This window comes from Ricinus communis, chromosome 7 (genome assembly GCF_019578655.1).
Source record: "Ricinus communis isolate WT05 ecotype wild-type chromosome 7, ASM1957865v1, whole genome shotgun sequence".
Classification (NCBI taxonomy): Eukaryota; Viridiplantae; Streptophyta; class Magnoliopsida; order Malpighiales; family Euphorbiaceae; genus Ricinus; species Ricinus communis.
In genome coordinates this window covers 14,074,044-14,099,129 of record NC_063262.1, presented here as the reverse complement: position 1 = coordinate 14,099,129, position 25,086 = coordinate 14,074,044, and the positions used below count along the sequence as shown (strand labels likewise).

At 28.1% G+C, this 25,086-nt stretch overlaps 1 protein-coding gene across 3 annotated transcripts; it reads left to right on the top strand.

Annotated features, from left to right (window-relative positions):
• The first annotated feature begins 1,005 nt into the window (after positions 1-1,005).
• On the top strand, positions 1,006-25,086 carry LOC8282865 (aldehyde dehydrogenase family 3 member I1, chloroplastic). 3 transcript variants are annotated; one of them, XM_002522871.4, is made up of 12 exons: positions 1,006-1,225; positions 7,990-8,088; positions 8,206-8,446; positions 17,986-18,054; positions 18,155-18,251; positions 18,478-18,684; positions 20,130-20,245; positions 20,344-20,448; positions 23,148-23,320; positions 23,432-23,522; positions 24,266-24,415; positions 24,631-25,086. In XM_002522871.4, exons 1-12 carry the CDS (start codon positions 1,188-1,190, stop codon positions 24,868-24,870), a joined length of 1,626 nt encoding a protein of 541 aa, XP_002522917.3. In that variant the 5' UTR covers positions 1,006-1,187; the 3' UTR covers positions 24,871-25,086. The 3 variants fall into 3 exon arrangements, with proteins under 3 accessions (XP_002522917.3, XP_048232634.1, XP_048232633.1); XM_048376676.1 differs by lacking the exons at positions 1,006-1,225; positions 7,990-8,088 and adding an exon at positions 12,913-13,026 and having other exon boundaries at positions 8,309-8,446; XM_048376677.1 differs by lacking the exons at positions 7,990-8,088; positions 8,206-8,446 and having other exon boundaries at positions 1,013-1,225.

The following is a 25,086-nucleotide window of genomic DNA, read 5'->3' as shown; positions in this document are numbered from 1 at the left end:
AACTTTTATAATATTAGTGAATGAAACTAATTTTTTACATATTTCACAATTTAAATATTTTATCAATATGTAATTGATAATTTCATAATCAAAAGTGTTATATTTTTATAATGGATATCAATATTCATCATTCATAAAATGATACTAATTATTTACTTTAATAATGTTCATTTTGTATTCAATCAATTTTTAGATATTCATTATTTTAGTGAAAAATATTTATCATTTATGATCAACATGTTTATTAATTTATTATTATCAATTCAGTAATTATAAATTTATATATGTTTCTCAAATTACCATGAATTATTTATTTTTATATGAAAATGATGTTGATTTTTTTATGAGAGTTAGATTCATTTTTTTGTAATACATATCGAAACAATTTTGTTATTGCTATAAATAATCATCATTTATAAACATAATATTCATTAATTTGTTAATAGATATTCATTAATTTATTTAAACGGATATAAATCATTTTTTTACGGTTAGTAAATAAATAAAATATCAAACTAAAATTATCTTGTAATATTTATATTGTAGTATAAATATCTTTTCAGTAAAATAAAGTTAATAAACAATGAGTATTTAATATTTAAATAATAAATATTTAAGAGACACAATTTAATAAATATTTAATACCAATTTAATGAATATAAATTAAAAAATATCTAACGCGACACACATGTTGTACTAACCGAACCACGTTACAATGTGGTGCGGTGTGCACTGTATAAGGCCCGTTATTTTCTAGGCCAGTTGTAACATAACTCAGCTTCCTATTTCTTGCCAGTCCCTTAAAAGCAGGTTAAAGCTGGAATCTTTTGTTTCTTCTTTCGAGTTTATAAAGTTAGGTTCAATAATTGATACTAGTCCTTTAACTGTGTGGTCCAATCCAGTGTATGAAATGGACATCAAAGAGATAATAAATGGCCATCATCATCAAATAGGACTGAAGCAATCTAACATTATCTTCTTCTTTCATGGTTGGCAACACTCCACTAGTCAATCTCTTTCTTTCTTTCCTTTTGGCGTTTGCCTATAAGTAGCCATATTAATTTTGTTGGTGCAATTGGCATTTATAAAACCTTTTCTTTTCTGAGAAGACCTTGAAACGAGCTAAGCCAGCCAGCGACCCATAGGTTCCTCACCAGCTTGCAGATTTTTAAGCAACAAATTCTATCATGGGAGGCCTCTCCATCGGCCTCTTACCGAATTTCAGGTATTTCTCATCTTCTTCTATCTGCTTTAGTATATAGTTATTATCGTCACTATTGTTTCTGCTAGTCTTTTTTTTTTCCCAGTTTCTTAATTGCAATGATTGTTACATATTTCATAGTGTTTTGTAGCAAAAAATTTGTCTAAAAAGAAAAGGACAGACGAAACTATTAATTTAATTTAATAGCTAGTCACTTTCCCTTAACAAACAACTGGAAAAAAAAAAAATTAAACTTGCAAGAAGAAAAAGTGTAATAAACTCTGCCTCAGGAAATATGTCAAAAAGTTTTGGAAACAAGAAACCAAAGAATTATGTTCGATTAATTTTTTTGAATCAGTCATCTCCAGAAATATTTTGAAAGGTACCTCTTCCTCTGAAATTTTTATTGTACTATGAGAAAACAATTAACATATTATGAAGAATTTTCTTTAGTACATCATTATAGAAAGAAAATTATCTATATAGTTAAACTAATTGACTTACTATCAGTAACAAGTAACAGGTTACCACTATAATCTTGGATAAAGAGTCAATTTGCCTCCTAAACTTATGTTAAGGAATCAAATATATTCAATTTAAAAATAATTTGGCAAATAGATCCACAATTTCTGTTTTAGAACCAAATAGATATAAACTTTAAGCAATTTGAGGTGTGTTACATGCACTAATGATAGTATATTTAGAAGAGGGCCACTCAAGATCTATATCATATGTGATAAGCATGTGCATGTTAAAGACGAATGTCCTTGTAGGTATAGAATGGAGAATGAGTTGGCTCCTCCTACGGACGAGGTGGCAGCTCCGACGAATGTGGAGGAGGAAAGTCTTGGGCCATGTATGGTCATTACTAGGAAAGGAAGGAAGTGTGAATAAGAGAAGAGGAGAAACAATGAATTTTATGGAAGGAAGAATATTAGATCGAGTTTTAAAATATTCTAAATGAAAAAGGTGGATTGACCAGCCAAATCGTAAAGAACTTCATGAGCATACTCTCTTGCTAATTTCAAGTGATCTTGTAATCATGACAATGACATTTCCCTTTGATTTCAAATCCCACTTCTCAAATTTTGAAATCTAGGTTTCATCTCTCTTTCTCTCTCTCTAGAAAAACAAAAACAAAAAAAGAAAAATAAAAAGACCGGTTCTCTCTCTCTAGCTAAGCTAACGAGGCAAACAGTGAAATTTTCAACCGTGACGTTTCAACGATTGGGCGATGTGCCGAAGCCTCGAATAGAGGGTGCATCGATCAGTGCGGTTCAATTTGATTTAAAATTAAGTTGAACTGAGCAAACCAAATAGTCTGGCTAAGAAAACTGAATTGAACTATTTAGTTCAGTTCAATAGTTTGATTTGGACTTTAAATGGATTTTCATTAAATTAAACTTTTGAAGTTAATCATTGAGATTTTACTTTAATCATTGAGATTTTACTTTAGGTTTTGAATGAGCTATTATTAAATTAGACTTTTAAAATTAATTATTGACCTTAATTGATCTAATAAATCTACATAAATACACCACTCTATTAAATTAAAAACATAAAATCATCCTACTAAATATTTTAAATCTTAGTTACGACAATAAAATTTAATAAATTTGATACTTTGCACCACTTAAAAACAACATAAATATTTCAAAAAGAAAGACAACAACAATGAGTTTCAAATTCGAAATTTTCAAATTACACATAAGGTTTCAAATGATTCATAACTTTTCAACCAACCAACTGTAATACAAGACATCACCCCCACTTAAAGACACAGTACTAGGAGAAAATAAAATGATCAATCAAATAGACTAATAATCCAGTCAGATCTAAATTAATCTGAATACCTTATTGATCATAAAGAATGCATATAATCTAATCTAATCTTATGATAAACAAAAAACAAAAGCTAGTCAAGAAAGAAAGAAAGCCTACACATTAGGAACAAAAACTACAAAGTTACAAAGCTAGTCAAGAACGTCATATATCCTACCAGTAACCAAAAAATTGAAATTTTCATGCAACTAATGGCGTAAACTTGGCCTCAGATTTTTCAACCTTAAGCTAAAATACATTAACAACAACTTGTGGTTCTTTTCCATTTGCTGAGTTTATCAAGAAACAAACATGAAAACACAATACGCATATCCATGAAGCTAATTAGTACAATAAACACAAGTGTTATCCTCCACAAGTTTTAATTGAACCGATTTTATGAAAGATAACACAATCAGATTAAACAAAGAAAACAAAAAAATAAACAAGCAAACAAAATAACAAACTCACCTCACTAGATTTTCGACTAACACCAAAACAATGAAGAGCAGCAAAGAGAGAAGGAGAGGGAGAGCGACAAAGAGAGAAGAAGAAGAGGAAAGAAAGAGGTATAGAGGGAGAGGAGAATGACTGCATGCTACACTGCTACTAGACCTTGTAATATTTAGGTAGTTATGTAATATGGACCAAACAATATTCAAAAAGACCTAATTCTTTTATTCATATCAAACTACATCTTTTCACATTTTCGGTTCGATTTGGTCTATACAGTTTTTTGGACACAGTAATCGAACCGAACCGTATTGACCGAATTATTCAAATCGAACCGACTTTTATATTTCAAATCGATTCGGTTCGATTTTCCAGTTCTACCCAAATAGTGCACCTCCCTAGTCTAAAAAGTAAAGATGCGGAATTGATTAGTGAGGAGAACAGCAAAGCCGAACGACGATGTTTAGACCGTGTTTGTTCTTCTTTTTTCCTCTTTCTAAAGTGGTATGTTTGGGCCCTCCATATAAATGGGTTTTTGGTTTTTAGCGTTAATATGTATATGTATAGTTTTGCTAGTCCCGTAAATTATTAATATAAATATTTTAATATAAATATTTTCTAAGATAAATAATATTTTATTAAATCTTTTTATTATCATTATATACTTTATAAATTTAATGGATATTCAATTTCCAAAAAGACTAATAAAATTGAACACATAAATTAATATACTAGCTAAATTATTTAAATTTCAGTATAAAGATATATATAGGGCGAGTAATTCATCAATATTTATTCTTTCTCATAAGAAAATATATACGATTAGAATTGAATTAAATTAATTATTAATTAATTTAAAATTATAAAAAGATGAATCACTAATTAATTCTATTAAAGTTAGAAAAGTTAAATTATTTACATATAAAAATTAATATAAGATCAATAAGAATACTTTAGTCGGTCTAAATATTTTTTTTTGTGTTTTCATATATTATAAATTATATATATAAAAGGGTTGTTTATACAAATTTCCTTTTTTAGCAAGTCAATATCAGAAACAAAACACTTAAAAGAAAATCTCCTTTTAAGTTAATTTTTTTTTACAAAAATACGCTTTTAATTTCCAACTCCATTTCACGTGTTTTTTTTCAATACTAACATTTCCATTTCAAGTATTTTTGTTAGTGCCACATGTATTGTCCTAGAAAAAGCAGATTTTATGCCATCTTTTCATACTTTTTTCTTTACTCATTTATTTTTAATTTTTAAAATTTACTATTTTTTCTAGTATTTTTTTCTAACCCTATATTATCAATGTAATTAATTTTTTTAATTAGCTGAAATTTTTAGTTAACTAAATAATATCTTGACATCTTAAAGTTTTAAAATTGCCATGATGACATGTTTTAATCACTATTTGCCTTGAAGTGCTTTCTATAACTTACTTATTTATTAAATTAAATAAATAAATATCTTTTTAAATTAAAATATTCTATTTAAAGCAATTGTGGCAAATATTTTTAGATTTTAAAAATATATAATAATTTTTGAAGTAATTAATTATTTTTTTGATTTATAAGTTTAATTATTTATTATATTTTAATTTATAAATTATTTTACACTCATTTACCTTCATAATTTAAATTAAATAAAAATTATATTTATCACAAAGTGTTTTGAGGTTTTCATATTTTTTTTAAAAATGAAATATCTTGAAGTAATAAATATTTTAAATAAAAAATTAATATATCAGTATATTTTTTGTTATTTTTCTTCTTGATAATCTTTTTCAGTTGATTATAGAATTAACTATATTATTTTATAATTTCTCTATAATTATTATTTACTTTTTTATTTAATAACATAAAAATCTACCTAAATAACATTTTAGTTGTAGTCGTAATTTCGATTTCTTTTTTATTTTTAATTATTTTTTGCATCAACAAAATAAATAAAAAATAACCATAATAAAGCACAAAACATGATAAATCTAAATATTAAAAAATAATTTTTCAAAAAAAATTAATTTCTAATATTTTGGATCTTCTTCAACATGTAAATAACAGTTCAAGAAACTTAAAACTATTTTTTCAACAAAATGTACTTACTCTAATATTCTAGATTGTCTTCAACATGTAAATAACAGTTCAATAAAAGAAATTAAACACTCATTCATATATCTGCAATTCAACCAAACAACAACCAAACATTAACAAAATCATTTAATTACATAAAAGACTTAAAATAAATAAAAAATGTAAAATTTGGCATATAAATACTTAATGGAATTGTAAATATAGTCTAAAAATTAGAAGACTCCATATAAATATATATATATATATATATATATATATATAAAACAAAATAATTTCTTAGTAAAAGTTCTTAAAAAGCAGAAATTTTTATAAAAAATAAAATTCAATAAATTTTAAGAAAATAAAAATAAAATAATTCTTTATATAATAATGAGAGAGATCAAATGAAGAAAGAAAAGAAAAAAGAGGTTGAGACCCACAAGAAAAATAATAACAGTTTAAAAAAAAATATTGAAGACAATTATTCATAAATATGAAAATCAACCAATATAAACAAAACATTAGTCAAACATCAATCAAACGTCAACCAAAAATCAACAAAATCATTCAAAATAACTAGTTATATAATACAAAAGGCACTTAGTTTGACTTTATTTTTCTTCATGTTTCTACAACATATTTTTCTTTTCTTGGATCAATCTCTTTTCTTTTTCTCTATAAAAAAATACCGATCAACTTGTCAATGCAACCTATTATTATTTTTTCAATTTTGTTATGTATATATATTAAAGAAAAAAGAAATAGGTTATTTAAGATTGCTTTTGTGAAGGTATATATATTAAATATGGTTGGATTTTTATTGTTTATTGTAATAATATATATTTTTATTTTATTTAGATTTTTTTAGTGGTACTTTATTAATTTAATAATTTTTAGAACATTAAATATTTTGAGGTATATGTAGACCTGCTAATTTATTTTTCATTAATTATATTTGAGTTATTTATTTTTCTTAAATTATTTTATTATTATTTCTACTTTAATTTGTGCACTATAATATTACGAGAAAAGCCACAATACTTGTACAAATATTAAAAAAAATCTTACCAATCTCAACGTACTAAAGCAACTAATAAAAGATTATGCAAAAATTTCACCAGATGACTCAGTAGAAGTAATAAATTTTGAATAAAATATTTACTGTTTAAAATTGCAATGAAATACATAAAAAAATTAAAATTAACAAATATATATATACTTGTTATATTTATTTACGTTAGCATATAATACCTATAGAAATCTCTCAAAAATGTATTATATGTTTTATTTATAAAAGACTAATATAAGTGTAAATAAAAATATTATAAAATTAAAAATAAAATTTATTTTTATACTAATATAATTATAAATTAAATTATATATAATATACAAGATAAAATTTTAAATATAAAATTAATAAAATAATTATGTATGAGCAAATTGCTAGTCTTTATCATTACAAGAAAGTAAAAAATGAAGGACTCCATGACATGTGGCTATTATTTCAAATAATGAAATTAACCTCTCCACTCAAATCAAACTTTACTAATTTGCTGGTCTACTAATTTTTATACTAAAACATGGGTCACTCAAGTAGTATAGTAGAAAAGCGTAACATATAATGTTAAATTGTAAAAATATAACAAAACAAAACAAGATGGATTTTTACAGTTATTTTTAAATTTAGACGTATATAGTATAAATTTCTCCATAAAAAAATGAGAATATGAAGAAAACATTGGTCAACAAGATATGGGTCTAGGAATAACCCAACCAACAGTCAGCCCAACTACATGGGCCGTCCAACCACGAGCCTTTTTCCACATATGAATGTAATTAATATATTGATTAAGATATTAACAAAGTTTTCTTATGTTATTAATTATAATTTTCATTATAGTTATTTAATGATTACCATATATATTTAAATCGGTGTTTGTCGAACTTTATACATATGAATAACTTTTATAAGTAAAAAAAATCTTAATTTAAATTTTATAAATTAAAATATTTATAGCTAAAATAATAATAATAACCTTGCAAAAAGCTATTAGATGATCATTTTATCTAAAATTTGGTCTATAATGTTTTTTATTTTACTTTTGCCTATAAATATCAATTGTTTATTCTTTTTATATTAATTAATAGAGATTTAGAATTAAGAATATCAATTAATAAAAAATGTAATATTTTAATTAAAACAAAGAAATGTAAAATATTATTGTTTAGATATGAAATCAACTTTTTTTTGAGTTACACATTTAAATAAGTGAAGAGTTTATGTGATAACTCTTTATATAGGTCAATGAAGGTGCTCTTAATCTAAGTATTTGATTATGTCTTATTAATGAAGGTACTTAAATTTATTTGATGTAATATTCGATATTCACGGGTTATTAACACAATTATGCCATTCTTTTTTTTTTCTTTTGTTGAAAGTGTTGGTTTGAGAAGAACCTTCAAAAGCTGTTACTTATATAAGAAGCATTCCACCGTTTTCTTCATCCATAACGTCACTCCTCTCTTCTCTTCCTATTCGTAAGTCACAACTCTCACTCTCTATTTTTAACATCTTTCTGTACTATGTGCAAATTAATCATTACCATCCTCTTTTTTCTTTTTCTTTTTTGGCTTTTCTTTTTCAATCTTTAAAAGTTGTAATGCTACTTTGTCGGTAATGGCGGAAGAAGAGAAGAAGGCTTTTGATGAAAATGAAGCAGCACTGCTGGTTAAAGAGCTTAGAGAAAACTTTAACTGTAACAAGACAAAGAGTTACAGATGGAGAGTGTCACAATTGGAAAGTATTAAAAAGATGATTGAGGAAAAGGAAAAGGACATCTCTGAAGCTCTTTACAAAGACCTCGCAAAGCCTGAACTCGAAGCCCTTACTACTGAGGTGCAACTCTATTTTCCCGTATATCTTCCCTTTATTGTTTTTTATTATTATTTTTTATTTAACCGAGTTTAGAATTTGGATTTGAATTCCGCACATCACAACTTTAGAGAATTAATTTGGTTTGCACTGAAACGAAAGTGCAAAACATGACAAGATAAAAACAAGATTTTCTAAAACAATCACATAAAATGAGTTATAATAGAACTTTTAAAGTGACTAAAATAGCTTTGGTAATTTTATCTTAATTCTATATATAATTATTTTAACTTTTTAATTCGAATAGAATTAATTAATGCTTAACCTCTTAATTCTAATAGAATTAATATAATTCAATTATAATCCTATAATAATGTCATTTACATTCCTAATCCTATAAAAAATTGATGAATTACTATATATCACATTTTATATATATAACTATAATAGAGTTTAAATAATTCAATACAAATTTTTATAAGAATTGGAGACAAAAAATCATTAAAAAAAGATATGATATTTTCAATTTAATTTTATTGACATATTAATTCATTTGTTCTTATTATTATAATACTTCATTAGTATGATTATTTATTATTTAATATTATATTATATACTAATTTATTAAATAACTTATATGATACCAAATGAAGCCGAGAGTTGTTCATTCTAATAATTTTCATACTGTAAACTCAAGGCAAGATAAATCCTCAAGCTAAGACCAAGTGAAGGCAGCTTTGCCATGAAAGGTCTTTGTGCTCTTTTGGATTCTTGTAACCGAGTTAGTCCTTTTGAATTATAAAAGAACATATCGTGCAAGCTAAAAACTCATAGCCAAAGGATCGAGAGGAAGAGATGAAGAGTTTAGAAAGCCATAAGAAATTTTTTATTTCTTGATAGATGAAAAGAAGACTGCTTGCCTACACTACTCAAGACTTCTCTTTATATAGAGGAGCCTTATTACAATAAGACAGTAAAGATAAGATGTGAATCTTATCTTTTTACATGCGTACACATAGAAAGAAAAGATAAGATTACACACTTTACATAAAGATAGATAAGATAGAAAATTTTATCACATGCACAAAAGGACAGAGAAAATAATACACATATTAGGACGGAAAAGATAAGATAGGAATCTTATCTTCCTACACATTTTTCTCAATTATTTTATGAATTATGGAGGAGAGAGATTGGGTGTTGTGTTGTCTTCATTGCCAGCAAAAAAGGTTGGTTACTATGGACCACTATCATCGTCTAGGGGCTGAGAATCCTGCATAATAGCATTGTTGTTCTGTGGTCAGACTTGGATCATCTAGTGGTGATGGCAGCAAAGGTAAAGTGGATCGTTCAGTGATGGAGTGTTCAATCCATTGATTATCAGGTCCATTGTAAGCGCAGATAAGTGGTGTAGAGATATTGGTCCTTCCTGAATCATTTCTTAATTGTAGAGTGAGCTTTAATTCCCTTGTTATTGGTGGAGGAGCAAGATGTAAGGTCATTTCAATTGTTCTCCAATATTGACAGATGTTTTGGGTGGCATATGTATCTTCTGAGAGCTTAAAGTAAGGCCTGTGAAGAATATAGATGGCATGATATCCTGAAGACTTGAAGTCATTGTCTGTGAACAATTTATTTTCAAGAATGATTTTGAGGAGATTCTTTTTCCATTGATATGGGGTTTTGAACCAAGTGAGATATTTCCATGGATATGTCCCTGCATTTGTATCAATATTGAAGAAGTATAGGAGGTCCATGACTGGCACTTCTATAGCATGATAACAAACTATGGAAAGACACCATAGGAACCATAGTTCACTTTTAATTTATGGATGGGTAGGAGAAAGGTGATAGATTAAGCACCAAGGGTAATATGGATAAAAGAAATTGGGTTGGATAGGTAGTGAGAAAGTCTGTTGGATGATTGCCAAATAATGGACCATCATATTTTTGGCAAAATTGTTGACCTGTTTCGTTGTGAGATTTGTAGGAAGATCTGGTGGTGAGGGAAGTTGCCAAGGCTTTTTTGAGGACGTAGAGGCCATGAAGATTATCGGGAGAGTAATTATTAAGGTGAGAAGGACAATAGGTTGGGGTTTTGGTTGTGGCTTTGATAATCTGGATAAGAAATCTGGGATGAGGTTTTTTGTTCCTTTTATATGCTGGACTTCAAAATCATACCTGCTAAACCATGACTTTAACCTTAATAATTATGGTTCTGGTAAGGCTTTCTGATTGGATTCAAGAATCTTTGGAAATGAGGAGTTATCCATTCGAATCAAGAAGTGTTGACCGATCAGAAAGAATTCAAACATTTTTATCCCATATTTGACTGCCATAATCTCTTTATATGTTGAATGGTAATGCTTCTCTGCTGGAGAAAATTGTCCTGATGCATGTCCATACAGTTTTTCCTTGTCATTGAGATTTTCAAGAAGAATTGCCCTCCATGTGTGATCTGATGCATCTGTCTGTAGGATAAGATGTCCTGTAGACGGGATGGTAAGCGGTGGAGGATTCTGAGCCAATTCTTTCAATCTTTTGACAGTTATTGTTTGTTCTGTTCTCCAAGAGGGGAGGGGGGGGGGTTCTTTTTGAGCATTTTGGAAAGATGACATGTGTAACTGTATAGATGTGGTATGGCTTCCCTGACATAGTTGAGTATCTCAAGAAATTGCTGGATTTGCTTTACAGAGAGATTCTCATCTGAAAAACTATCAAGCTCTTTTGTCAAGTATGAACCATACGTATATTGGCCGTCCTTAAAATGCATTCCAAGGAACTCTATCTCTTGCTGGCCAATAATACTCTTCTTCTCTGAAAGCATTATTCCGTACTTCTGGATGATAGCAATGAATTATTTCAGGAGTTGATGATGTTCTTCAGCTATTTCTGAGAATAAGAGAATATCATCAATGTAGATTAGGGAGGAATAGAGGATATGCTCAAAGATTTCTATCATTGTTTTTTGGAACTGAGAAGGGGCTGCTGTTTTGAGCCCAAAAGGCATGACTGTCCATTGGTATTGGGCATTTAGGATACAAAAGGCTGTTTTATATCTTTTTGAGGGATGGATACCCAATTGCCAAAATCCAGCTTTAAGATCAAATTTTGAATAGTATTGGGCCTTCTGAATATGGACTTTTAGGTTCGAGATGCGAAGAAGAGGAAACTTGTTATCTTGCAAAAAATGATTCAGAGGCTTGTAATCAATAACAAGTCTCTTTTTTCTTCTTAGTTTTTCAGATCTTTTTTCCACGTAAAAGGCTTGATATGCCCATTGTGAGGTTGTGGGCTCGATGAGGTCTTGTTGTAGAAGAGTCGGGCACTCGGATCTGGCAAGAGCTAGGTCTGTAGGAGACATTCATAGATGGGTGATTTTAGTTAGATTGACATCTTCGTTAAGCTTGAAAGGGAGGTTGATATAGAACTGGAAATTTTTCCACAAGGGTAGTGGATGTTGAAAATGTGCATGGGATTCTGGACAGAAAGAAAGGAATTTTTCCTTATATTGCAGGAATGGTGGTTCTGTGTCTGCTATGGCGAACAGATTAGAAGTATCTGTATATGGACGGAATTGCCTCTTGAACTTTATTCCATTGGAAAGAATTTGAAGCCTTTGAGCTTGATGATAAACATCAAAACCTATTAAGAGGTCTTTATTTGGGAGATCTAAGCCAATGATGTGCGTCCATACCACACAATCAGGAAAGGACTGTATCCCGATTTTTTATTTTGTGATTAAGGTAGTCTTGAAAGTCTGGCCATTTGCTGCTCTGAAGAACTGAATATGAGATTTCCAGTGCTTAGACGGGAGAACTTCAGGATTCATCATGCTTCTTTGAGCTCTAGTGTCAAAGAAAGCTATGACTGAGATAGGCTTTGAATACCTTGAAGGTAAGACTTGTATAGGAACATAAGGTACTAGAGGTACCTTAGTAGCAAGTTGAGACAACTGGAAAACCGAAGATGGAGAGAAAGGATACTGCATCACATTTGCTAGTATGTCCTTTTATTCTTTTGAGAAAAGACTGATCATCAAGATTGGAATCTCATCAGCATCATAATCTGAGGAGGATTATTTTGAGGAATCAGTAGAATCTGAATGTTCTTCCTCTATACCAAAGAGACTTTCTGGAGTGAGATCGTCTTGTTCCGATAAGAGAGACTCTATATCTTTTTCAAATGAGTCTGGTAGAGACATGGACATGCTAACTTGCTGGATCATTCTTGCTGCCTTTTTCAGATTTTAAGGGTAATCTTTAGCATAATGTCCCTTCTTTCAGTAGATGTAGCATTTTTCTGATTTGTTGCCTTGATTTTTCTTTTTCTGGAAGTATTTGAACCTCTTTGTATATGGCCTTTTCTTTCTGAACTCTTTGCTTCTATTATGAGGGTATTTTTGGAAATGCTGTCTGATTTTCTTCTTGTGACTGGAGCAGACACAATTGGAGGACTTATATTTAATCTTGAGGTGGCTTTTATTGCAGGCCTTTTGAACAATCAAAACTCGTTGAGACAGTCTCTTGAATAATTCTTGCTGGTCATATAATCTTTTGATAGAGGAGAGAGTAAAATGCCAGATTTCTCCAAGAGTAATTGAGGTAACTGGCTTCTTTGTTGCGGCGATCATGTTATTGACTTCTGGTTGAATCTCATCTGGTAATGAGGTGATGAAAGTATACTTTAATGTATCATCATTGTCATGCCCACCAATGATATAATACAATTTGGACATTGCAGAATAATATCTTTCTAGATCCTTGATTTTTAACGAACAACATTTTCGATCAAAATATTCCTATTTCTGTTGTCGTATAATGAGATCATAGCTTCCAAGGAACTGATTATGGAGGACTGTGACTAGTAGACTGTTCATGGGCTGGGCCTCTTAGGGCTTGGACAATAATTTTTGTACAAACCCGTACCCGTAAAAGCTCGAACTTTTCGGGCCAGGCTTGGGATTTCCATAAAAACCCAAGCTCGGCCCGATGTTTAGTTTAATTAAGAAAAAGAAATGTCATACCTAGCATTCGAACCTGTGACCTTCAACTTATAATTAAGTGCTACATACCACTTAACTACCCATTATTTCTGTCTATAATTTTATTGTTATTAATAATATATTTAAATAAAACGAAACTCAAGCCCGACCCGAACCCGCCAAGCCCCACCCAAACCCGTATTTATAGGTTTAACAATTGGTCTGGCCGGGCCGGGCTTTTTCAAAAATTTCGGGCTCGGGCTTGGGCTAAGAGATATTAAAAAATTCTCGGGCTTGGGCGGGCTCGGGCTTGTTCAAAATAAAGTCAAGCCCGGTCAGGCCCGACCCATGAACAGGTCTAACCTCAGCTGATGGAGTGGGCAAAGTCACGAATTGGAGACTGGTGTATTCAGGCTGTGACTGGAACCAATGCCTTAAACTGCCTGTGAATCTTGTTACAAATTCAGCAAGAACCTTTTTTAGTATGGCACCATCAAAGGTCATTTGAAGATCAATCAATGCTAAAAATTCAGAAAGTTTATCTCTCCATTTTGATGGAGGCAGATCATCAAAAGTAAACCAAGGTCCAGTTCCAGCTGTGGATTTCGACCTTAGGTGTGAAGCTCCAGTAGGAACAAAATATGACTGTGCATCCTCTGTGCCATCTTCAGGCTCTACTACTTCTGGAGAGGGTTCAGTAGTAGAGGTGCTCATGAGTATTTCTGTTATATAAGCCATTTCAAAGGTATTTGAAGAAGAATCAGAATTATAAGGGCTGATTAGAGATTGATCTGGCAATTTATTGCATTTCAAGACTGGAGGATGTAAAGTTTTCTTTTATTGGGGTGTGGAGCTTTTTGGATAGAGGTGTGAGAAAGTACCAAAAGGTGGGTAAGGAGTTTCTTCTTGCTCTGGTTGTGGAAAGAAAGGAAATGCAGAGAAATATGAGGGGGCTATTGCAGAAGATGTAGAGGCTGCCGATGTGAATGAAGGGACCATAGAAGACTGATCTTTTCTAAGGTCATGTTCAATTTGATCAATCTGCTTTTTGATCCTCATAATTTTCTTTTCCTTTTGGGTGAAGACTGGTGTAATTGGTTGGGGTACTCGAAGCTCTCTATCCAAGGCTTGGTATTTGGAGGTTAATGAGGAATACAATTGGAGTACTTCTTGAGAGAAGGTGTCCAACTTCTGATCTAACTTTTGGGAGAAATGTAAGGCCTGGTCTAGAGCATTAGAAGTTTGCAAGTTTAGCACTTCTTCTGCTTGAGTGAGCTTCTCGATCTGCCCAGAAGGAGCTACTTTTGAAGGGGTGACTTGAGATCTCATATTTTCTGATTTTCCCAAAGGAGGAAAATCATGGTCTTGAAGCATAAAACAACTTTGGACAGGTAGGACTGTGGACACAGGAGTTTGTATGTTTGCACGATAAGATAGGGAAGAAACTTTGTAGGAAGATGGCCTCTCCTTTTGTAAGATCTCTAGTGCCTCTTCGTAAATAGGTAAAGGAGTCCTTATTTTTTATGCATCATCCGGGTCCTGAACATCGCGTCTGGGCTTCCTGTATGAACATGAAGAACTGTAGAATACCTTTGGAATCAGTCTAAGTTTTTCAAGTTCAAGTTTATGAAAACATGGTTCTCCTAGTTCCTCTGCACAGTTGCATCCTCGGTCACATTTCGAAGGATCTATATCCCAAATAAAGTGGCCATTGATTTTTACCGGATAGACATAGCGTCCGGAGGGGGAAAAGCCATGTACCGGAAGGCCATTTTTCAAGTTTTGGAGATGGAACCGGTTGTATCATTGATGCTTGAAAGATGGACGGAGAGGAAGATGAAGTTTCTTCAGTTTTTCTGAAGATGGTTTTTACAGTACCATCTTTTTCCTTGATAAAAAATGGATCTATAGCTTGGATCTGCTTATCTTGATACTGGTAAAGTTTCTCATAGTTTGTTGCCCATTTAAGAGGGATAAGCTTCTCTAGATCTCCTTTTTTCAGTTGTCGTGGTGCCTACACAATTGTGGAAACTTGTCCTGCATCAGCCATGATGAACAGGGCATCAGTTGAAGATTGAAGACCTGGTAGTTGTAGATTTATTGCATGGTCCTGCAGTCGATAAACTAATTGGTGATATAGTATTGCTGCAAGAGAATCAACCACTTGGTCAGCTCTAGTGATCTGGATCTGTACTTTCAATGCCATAGAAAGATACGGGGCATTGAGTGACATATTGAAATTAGGGAAGAAAGTGAGTACTACACTTCTCGTATTGAGGGTTGTGACAATTGTTCCTATGACAGCATGCTCATATCTGAGATATCTGGTGTCCAAGAGTGACATCCGGGCAGTGACAGGTAAACTCATTCTGCCATGCTAAGATAACACCAATCTGATAGCTCCAAGGTGGAGATGAGTATATTCTTGTCTCTTCTATTGATGGATAAAAGACTCAGGAATTTTCAGGGTAACATATTGCTCTTGAGTGGTAGCTGTTAAAAAATATTGGGACAATGCAGAAGATTGGATGTATTCCTTCACTGTGAGAGGAGATTTGTGTAGTAATTGGTTAAAGGTTCTTCTCACCAAGGTTTGTTTCTTAAAAATATTGTACAGGTTGATTATAGGGACAAGAGTTTTATCAATTTGGATAGTTTCAGGGATGTGGAAAATTTCTACAAGATTGTCTATTTTATGAGATAGAGTTTTTCTACATGATGGAGAGTGTTGGAGAGTAGAAGTTTGAGTAGTGAATTCAGAACTTGTAGCCATGTTGATTCAATTCTCTTTCTCTTTCACCAAAGGCTCTGATACCAAATGAAGCCGAGAGCTGTTCATTCTAATAATTCTCATACTGTAAACTCAAGGCAAGATAAATCCTCAATCTAAGACCAAGTGAAGGCAGCTTTGCCATGAAAGGTTTTTGTGCTCTTTTGGATTCTTGTAGCCAAGTTAGGCCTTTTGAATTATAGAAGAACAGATCGTGCAAGCTAAAAACTCATAGCCAAAGGATCGAGAGAAAGAGATAAAAAAATTTATTATTATAAAATTTTAATATAAAAATATTTGATAAATATATTTAACTATTTTATGAGTTTTTATTTTTTCTTAAAAATAGAAACTTATATATTATTATATATTTTACAAACTTATTAGATAATTAAATTTCAAATAAATTTATATAAAATTATAAAATATTTTAATTTCTCTTTGCTTTGATTTAGTGACTCTATCAATATTGAACTTTGTATATGTATTTTATCCAATTATATCTATTTTATATCATAATAATTTATTTTAATAAATAATTATTTGATGTATTTACTTAAGATAATTTAAGTATATAATTCTAATAATTATTTAATAAGAATATCAAAATAAAATTTCCATGATAATAAAGAAAGAAACATGAAAGCAATTTAATATTTTAGTTTAATAATTTTTTAATTTTTACTTTTATAATATAATCCTTTTGATAGTAATATTATTATACTTAAATATAAATTTAATTCTTGTTTTTCAAAAAAATAGTAAAGAGAAAAATATAAAAAGAGATGAATTTTATTATAAAATATTAAATAGTAAATAAACATTAAAAATGTAAATGATATTTCTTGTCTATGTTGCTTGATATCACTACAAGAAATTGGGAATTTAGGAATGGAATTTCTCCTTTACACTGAATCCATCATTAGAAAGAATCAAGGACGGATTAACGATGAATATAATTTATTGCTAAAAAATGACGGACTATTTTCGTCACTAAAAGTAATGACGAGATATGTCGAGCGACCATAACTATCATTAGATTTAGTGACAAACTCTGTGGCGGTGCTAATTTAGCGACAACCACTATCCAAACCATTTGGACCTCTTAGAGGTTCTAACCAAGGAGCACTCCCGAATTTGAAATATCTTACTTTCACGCAATTCACTGAGGGCAAGTCAGGCATCATGCTTTCCCAAGGAGATCGTTTCAATTTACATAATAGTTAAGCTTCTCGCGCATTCATGCTTGCTGTAAAAGTGATCTTTGTAATCAAGACGTTCAAGTGGAATTTGGAGCATTCCAAAAAATTGAAAAACATATTCACCGTTGAATCTATTGCTAAGTTGGTGATGATACTTTCCCTTGCTAATCTTGCAACGATTGAATGGGAGTGAGCAACAAATTATACATTGGTAATCCGTCGTAATTTTTTTTTTTAAATTATTTTATATTTTAGTTAATAATTTTAAAATATTAATTTATTAATATTAACTAATAAATCAGATTTAATTGTCATATATATATATATATATATATATATATATATATATATATATATATAAGCAATATATAAAAATGTAATATAATAAAAAGATAAGTACTATTCATGAGTCTTCATATGCCTCGTGCATTTTGCCAATTTTCCAATATTTTGCAACTAAGTTTGCACTTAGATTCCTTGATTCATTGATTTATAGGTTGAGTATGCTATGTATCTGTAAGTTTTAATGCATTATATTTCCTTATTTAGATGACATTCTGATATCCCCAAATTATAAGGTGACTCCATTTTTACCGGTGCAATGCAGATTTTCAATGCAAAATCCTCATGTGAATTGGCCCTTAAAGAATTGAAGCATTGGATGAATCCAGAAAAGGTAACTATACGTCAATTCTTTTGCAAGAATTCAGGCCACAGTTCTTGCAATTAATTTCATGGTTTTGAGCTTAATTTCTCAATTTATCAACATGTTTCAGGCAAAAACCTCAGTTGCAACTTATCCTTCTTCAGCAGAAATTGTGCCAGAGCCCCTGGGTGTTGTGCTGGTCATCTCAACATGGAACTTTCCTTTCCGTACGTTAAAATGAAATTTAATAGATTAATTGCCTTAATATATTTATTTTATATACATTTGAAATTTAACTCAAATAATCAGAGCATTGACTTCTAAAAAATTAAAATCTTTAATTCAAGTTCCATTCCTATACTTGCATACAGTTTACTTGGACTTACCATAAATTTAAAATTGAATATAATTGATTACATAAGATCATCTTTTACAATACATATGTATTTGCAGTGTTGTCGGTTGATCCAGTGATTGGAGCTATTGCAGCTGGGAATGCTGTGGTCCTAAAACCATCAGAAATTTCTCCAGCTACATCTTCATTACTTTCAAAACTATTTGAGGAATATCTTGACAGCTCTATCATAAGAGTAATTCAGGGGGCTGTTCCTGAAACATCTGCATTACTGGAGCAGAGATGGGACAAAATACTCTACACAGGTTTAATCTCGTAACTCTTATTAGTTGTAGATAATAATGGATAAAGGGTCAAATAGCCCGAATTTGTAGCTCAACACTAAATAAATAAGTTTAATTTCAAATATTTTAATAAATAGATCTATAACTTTATTCAAAGTCTAAATAAATTTAAGTTTTGAAAATATTATGAATAATAAAATAAAATTTAAATAAATATTAATTTCTAATATTCAAAATAAATTTAAATTTAAATTTTTTAAATTTTATATAATAAATTTTTTATATTTTATCAAAAAAATTAAAATTAACAATTATTATCTCCATTTCACTATCACTTTCGATTTTGTCAAACCATAATTAATATTGTTGCCATTAATTTCATTAGTTTTAATCAAAATTTAAATTTATTTGACCTTTAAATAAAAATTATGAGTCTGTTTATTAAAATAATTGAAATTAAACTTATTTGATCATAAGCCAGGAGAGAGTATTAGATCATTTATCCGATAATATATGGACATAGGGAATGTCAGCATTGAAACATCATAGCAAGCACTGATAAAATTTACACATTTGTTTATTATATATATATGTTGAGACTTAAATTTTTTTGACATGTGTGCTTAATTTTTTATATATAAATTTTTTATTTTGACATGTGTATTTATTTTTGACACATGAGATTTAAATTTATAAATTATTTTTATAAATACTAACTCTAATCCTAAAAATTAACATATTAATTATATTTTAATATTATATTAACTAATAAACAATTTCATAATCAGATAACAATATTAATTCTATCGTAAGAAATAGCATATTAATTATATTTTGATATTATATCAATTAATAAATTAATTTTTTAATGAGATAATAATTCTAATTCTAAAAAATAACATCTTAAATTATATTTTTAATATTATATTTGAATTATCTTCTTAATTATATAATAAAATTTTAATCCTAAGAAATAGTAATATCAATTATATTGATAATATTGATTTATATAACACCAAAATCAATTAATGAATATTTTTATAGCATATTTTATATTATTGTACTGATAAAATCATAAAATTTTATAAAATTAAAAAAATATTTAAAAATAATTAGTTTGCTATTATTTTTTAAAATATTTTGAATTAATATTAAAATATTAAAAATCTTATTAAATTATAATTATTTATTTATTTTTATAATCAAAATAATAAATAATAATAATTATATAATATATGAATAATTAAATAACTAATTTATCATTTAATATCTGCGATATAAAAAAGATTTCCATTAAAATACCATGGACTTGGGAAATTCACATGTTCAAACTAATACGGGCTGTGAATATATGACATGCATGATTTTTGCTATAACCCTCTCAACATAGAGAATTTAATTGGACAAATTCAAACCATCAGTCGTTGTTATCCATTTATTTGAACTCCCGGGTATTTATGTGTTAGGTAGTTCAAGAGTAGGACGGATAGTGATGACTGCAGCAGCAAAGCATCTTACACCTGTCGTACTAGAGCTTGGAGGAAAGTGTCCAGCTATTGTTGATTCAGATGTCAATTTACAAGTAAGTACACCAGCCCTAATAAAAGCAATGGCAAAATATATTTAGCCTAAAGATATATAGTTTAATAAATTTATTGATCATCATTTGTTAACATCAAGGTTGCTATGAGGAGAATTATAGCTGGAAAATGGCAATGCAACAATGGGCAAGCTTGCATCGGTGTTGATTATGTTATAACTACTAAAGATTTTGCTCCAAAGTTGGTAAGTGCTTTATATACTCTAATTACATATTAAGTTCTAAATTTTATATTTTTTTAATAATCTTATTTAATTATTTCTAAATTTTATATTTTTTAATAATTTATTCAATTATTTCTAAATTTTAAAATAAATATTCATTTTTTTAATTTTTTTTAAAAAATATTTTCAGGTAATAATTTATGAAATTTCAAAATAAAAAGAATAATATAGAAAGTTAATTATACTTGTTAAAAAGAATAATTACGAATAAGAAAAAATAATTTATCCTACACTTAATAATATGAACATTAAAAATCTCATATATGCGTAATTTTTTAACATATTTTATATTTAAATATAACATATTTTTTATTAACTTACTAATTTTTATATTAGTAAATAGAATTAACTTGTAATATCATTCTTTTTATCGTAAACTTATAAAAATTATTATTAAAGGATATTTTTAAAAATATATTTATTTATTTTAAAGTTTTAAAATAATTAAATAATATTGTTAACAAATATAGTTTAAAATTTAATTAGTAATTAGACACTCTTTATATAGCCAACAGACATAACAAGGGGGTTTTACTTGTGGGGGTAATTACTATTTATTCAACATTTTGGTCAAATGCATGAATTGTCTCTTTGATTATATTAAAAAAGAATTGTGTCCTTATAAAACTAATTGTTAGTTCATTTGATCCAAAATCAATTCAGTTAAAAAGTTGAATATATTAAAAGTTTGATTTAATTCTTAAATTTTATATTAAATATCAAATTTGCCTAAAATGAATTATTTTTATCAAATTAGAATAAAATGACTGAGTTTAGTGAGGATTGTAATTAATTTTATGTCAAATGATTTATGATGTATAACAAAAATAATTAATTGATATTTTTTTACTTGCTCTAATTTTTATTATAATTTATTCTAAAGATTTAAATATTTTTATAAAAAGTTATAAATTTAGTGTCTAAATTTTTCTGTTTTGGTATTTAAACTATTTTTTTATTTAAATGTTTGGACCTATTAAAGATGATCAATATAATGTTTTTAGTCAATTTTACAGGTTAAAATGCTTAAGTGATTTATTTTTAACAATAAATTAACCTAAATATTATTTTTAAAATAAATTAACTTAAACGCCCTCATTTAGAATAAATATAATTTTTCTTTTTTTTAAAAATCAATTTCAACCCTATTTTCTTTTCTAAATTTTGTTAGTTTCAAAAAAAAGTTAAAGAAAGAAATAGTGAAACTCTTCTCTTTTCTTATTCATTCAAACAAAAAATTAGAAAAAAATTAAATATTATTTTCTTATTTTTTCATTTTCTTATATTCATCTCAAAAATAAAAATAAAATATATTTTTCATCTCAAAATAATAAGAGAAAAGAGAGAAAGGTATTAAGGTTGTGTTTGGAATTACTGTTTGGAGTTTAAAAAGCAGGTTTAAGTTTTTTTGATTTAATGTATTAATTTTTTTAAAATTTTTTATAAACTTCTTTTCTCAAATGTACTTTTTGAACAAGCATCAATTCATCCATTTCTTGCAAAAATAATTTTCAAATAATATAAAATAAAAGTGCAAGTTGGAAAAGTACTTTTACAACCTCAATGCTAAATGAAAATAAAGGTTCTTTAAAAAAATAATTCTTAAAAAAAAAAGAAGTAAATTTCTCTTAAAGAATAAATAATTTTTTTTAAAATAATTAATATAGAATCTTTGATTTCTTTTAGTGTTAATAAAAGATTTAATATAAAATAGAAAATGAAAAAAAAAATAGAGAAAGTTATAAGTATTGATGATTAAGGATATTTAGATAATTTTATATGTAAAATGAGTTAAATTATTACTTTAACTTATAAAATCTATAAAAAAATACCATACTACATAAAATAGCATGTTTAGACACTTGATTAAACAGAAAAATAATTCAAATAATGAAATAGAAAAAATTAAAAAATTAATTATTTACTTTAATAATATAAAAGGATAATTTTAAATTTTACAGATTAAAATAATAATTTAACTCATTTTACACGTGAACTAACTTAAAACATCCTTACTCATCATTTATAATCTTGTCTATTTCTTTTCTCATTCTTTTTTCTTTTTTTTTTTTTCTATTTTTCTATTCTTTTAGATCTTTTTTTATCACTAAAAATCAAAGATGTTGGATTAATTATTTATTATTATTATTTATTAATTTATTTAAAAAAATTACTCATATTTCTAGTTTTAAAAATTATTTTTAAAAAACACTTAACATAAATTCTCTTTCTCTTTCAAAAATAGAAATTAGTTTCAAAAATTATTATTATTATTATTATTACTTTTTTATTTTAAAAAATACTTTCTCTTTCTCTTTTTATTGTTTTAAGATGAAAATATATTTATTTTTTTTAAAAAAATAAAAAAAATAAAAAATAACATTTAATTTTTTTTATTTTATATTTAAATAAATAAAAAATCTCGCTATTTTTATTTAACTTTTTAAAAAACTAATAAAATTTAAAAAATACTGAAAATGAATAAAAAATATTATTTTAAATGAGTGCATTTATGTTAATTATTGTCATAAGCATTCTGTAAAATCAGCTATACAATTATATGGACCACTTTTAACAGATTCAAATATTAAATGTTTAATATCTATTTTCATATAAATTTAAAAGATTGTTTTATTAATTTGTGCACGTGTGCTTAGTAGATAAATGCTCTGAGTAAAGAGATCGAGGATTGCTTTGGGAAGAATCCAATGGAATCAAGAGATATATCTCGTATTGTGAGCTTGAATCATTTCACTCGTCTGGTAAAGTTATTGGAAGAGGAGAATGTCTCGAACAAAATAGTCCACGGAGGCCAAAGGGATCAGACCAAATTGTATTTATCTTTTTCCATTTACCATTTTTGTTTTTTCAATTATCACTTTTACATATTAGTAAAAGTCATGCTCATTAATTAATACTATACGATGCCTTCTGTCTATTGAAGAATGATAGCACCAACCCTACTATTGGACGTTCCTGAAGACTCTCAGATAATGCAGGAAGAGATCTTTGGGCCATTGCTTCCTATTATCACTGTAAGTATAATGATAAGGTTTAACATATTGACCTTAATTCAGTATCTTAAATTACATGCAGTATTTATATATATTTTGAGATTGCTTTTTATTTCAGTCTATTGCACTGACAAGCATATAATAATTATAAAATGTAAAATATATATTATATGTATAAATATGAAACATTATTCAATTGCTGATTATAAAACACTCAGTTAGTCAGACATTTTTTAAAATTTTAATAGTTGGGGAACAAAATATATAATACTTTAAGTACAATTAGTACAAGTTTTGCCTATTCCAAGAATGTATCCCTTTCTAACACTAAAGGTCGTAGATGACTGGTTCCAAGTTAATGATTCAATATCAATAGAGTCTAAAACAGTGTAGCTACTCAATTTGAATAAGGTTTCAATTTTGAATTTTATTTTCATCGACTTGTGTAGAAATAAACAAACAAAAAATATAATACTCATATTATATTACTATTGATGTATTTACTTATAGCAGGCAAAAATCATATACAAAGATCTTTCATTGTTGAAACAAAAAAAGTTTATATGTATGTTTTAAAAATTAAAAATTAAAAATTCTTAGTTCCTTCCATTTCTCTTTATTTTGAGAAAAATATAAGCTAAATTCTATTAATTCCCTTTCTTTTCTGTTTCTTATTTAAACATCCAAACCAAAGAAATAAAAAAAGAAATTTATAAATTTACGTTCTTTTCCCTGCTTTGATATATACTTGTGCAATGTGACAGGTTGACAATTTGAAAGACAGTTTTGAGGTGATAAAATCAAAACCCAAACCTCTTGCGGCATATCTCTTCACTAATGATGAGAAGCTTATGAAACACTTTGTGCGAGACATTTCAGCTGGAGGAATGATCATCAATGACACAATCCTACATGTACTACTCTCTTCTTAAAGCTCATTTCTTTTGGTTTATAACCCATATACAAATTTAAATACTTTTATAAAGTGTCACTTAAGTGCGACTAATTCTATAAAATTAAAACAAAATTTTAAATGAGTCTTTTTATTACATAGTGCTCGTGAATTTGTTGGATTTCTATATAAATTTCTCAAAAATATTATACAATTAATGGATTACAAATTTTGCAGGTTACAGTAGATAGTTTACCCTTTGGAGGAGTTGGTGAGAGTGGAATGGGATCGTACCATGGGAAATTTTCTTTTGATGCTTTTAGCCACAAGAAGGCGGTTCTTTATAGGAGTTTCAGCGGAGATGCATCCATAAGGTACCCACCATACACGCCACAAAAACAAAAATTAATGAAGGCTCTGATGAAAGATGGCATATTCGGGATGATTCTTGCTTGGTTAGGATGGAATAAAGATTGAGGGACCTTTAGGAAAAGTAGACCCAATAAAATATAACTTAGACTAAGTTGCCAACTACATTTAGTTATGTATTTAAAGTTGTTATTCTTCTAACTTCTCTATTGGATAATATTTAAAAACGGAATGCATCACACACTTAACTTGATCCATTTTAGAAAAAACTTATGATATTGATAACTAGTTAATAAAATACTACTAACTGAGATATTTTTTGTT

What these genes read in the sequence shown, in the direction of transcription:
- LOC8282865 (XM_002522871.4), top strand. Translation starts at nt 1,188, where the DNA reads ATGGGAGGCCTCTCCATCGGCCTCTTACCGAATTTCAG. An exon ending in ATTGGATGAATCCAGAAAAG is followed by an intron (nt 18,055 to 18,154) that starts GTAACTATACGT and finishes AACATGTTTCAG; the next exon opens with GCAAAAACCTCAGTTGCAAC. An exon ending in AAGATTTTGCTCCAAAGTTG is followed by an intron (nt 20,449 to 23,147) that starts GTAAGTGCTTTA and finishes TGTGCTTAGTAG; the next exon opens with ATAAATGCTCTGAGTAAAGA.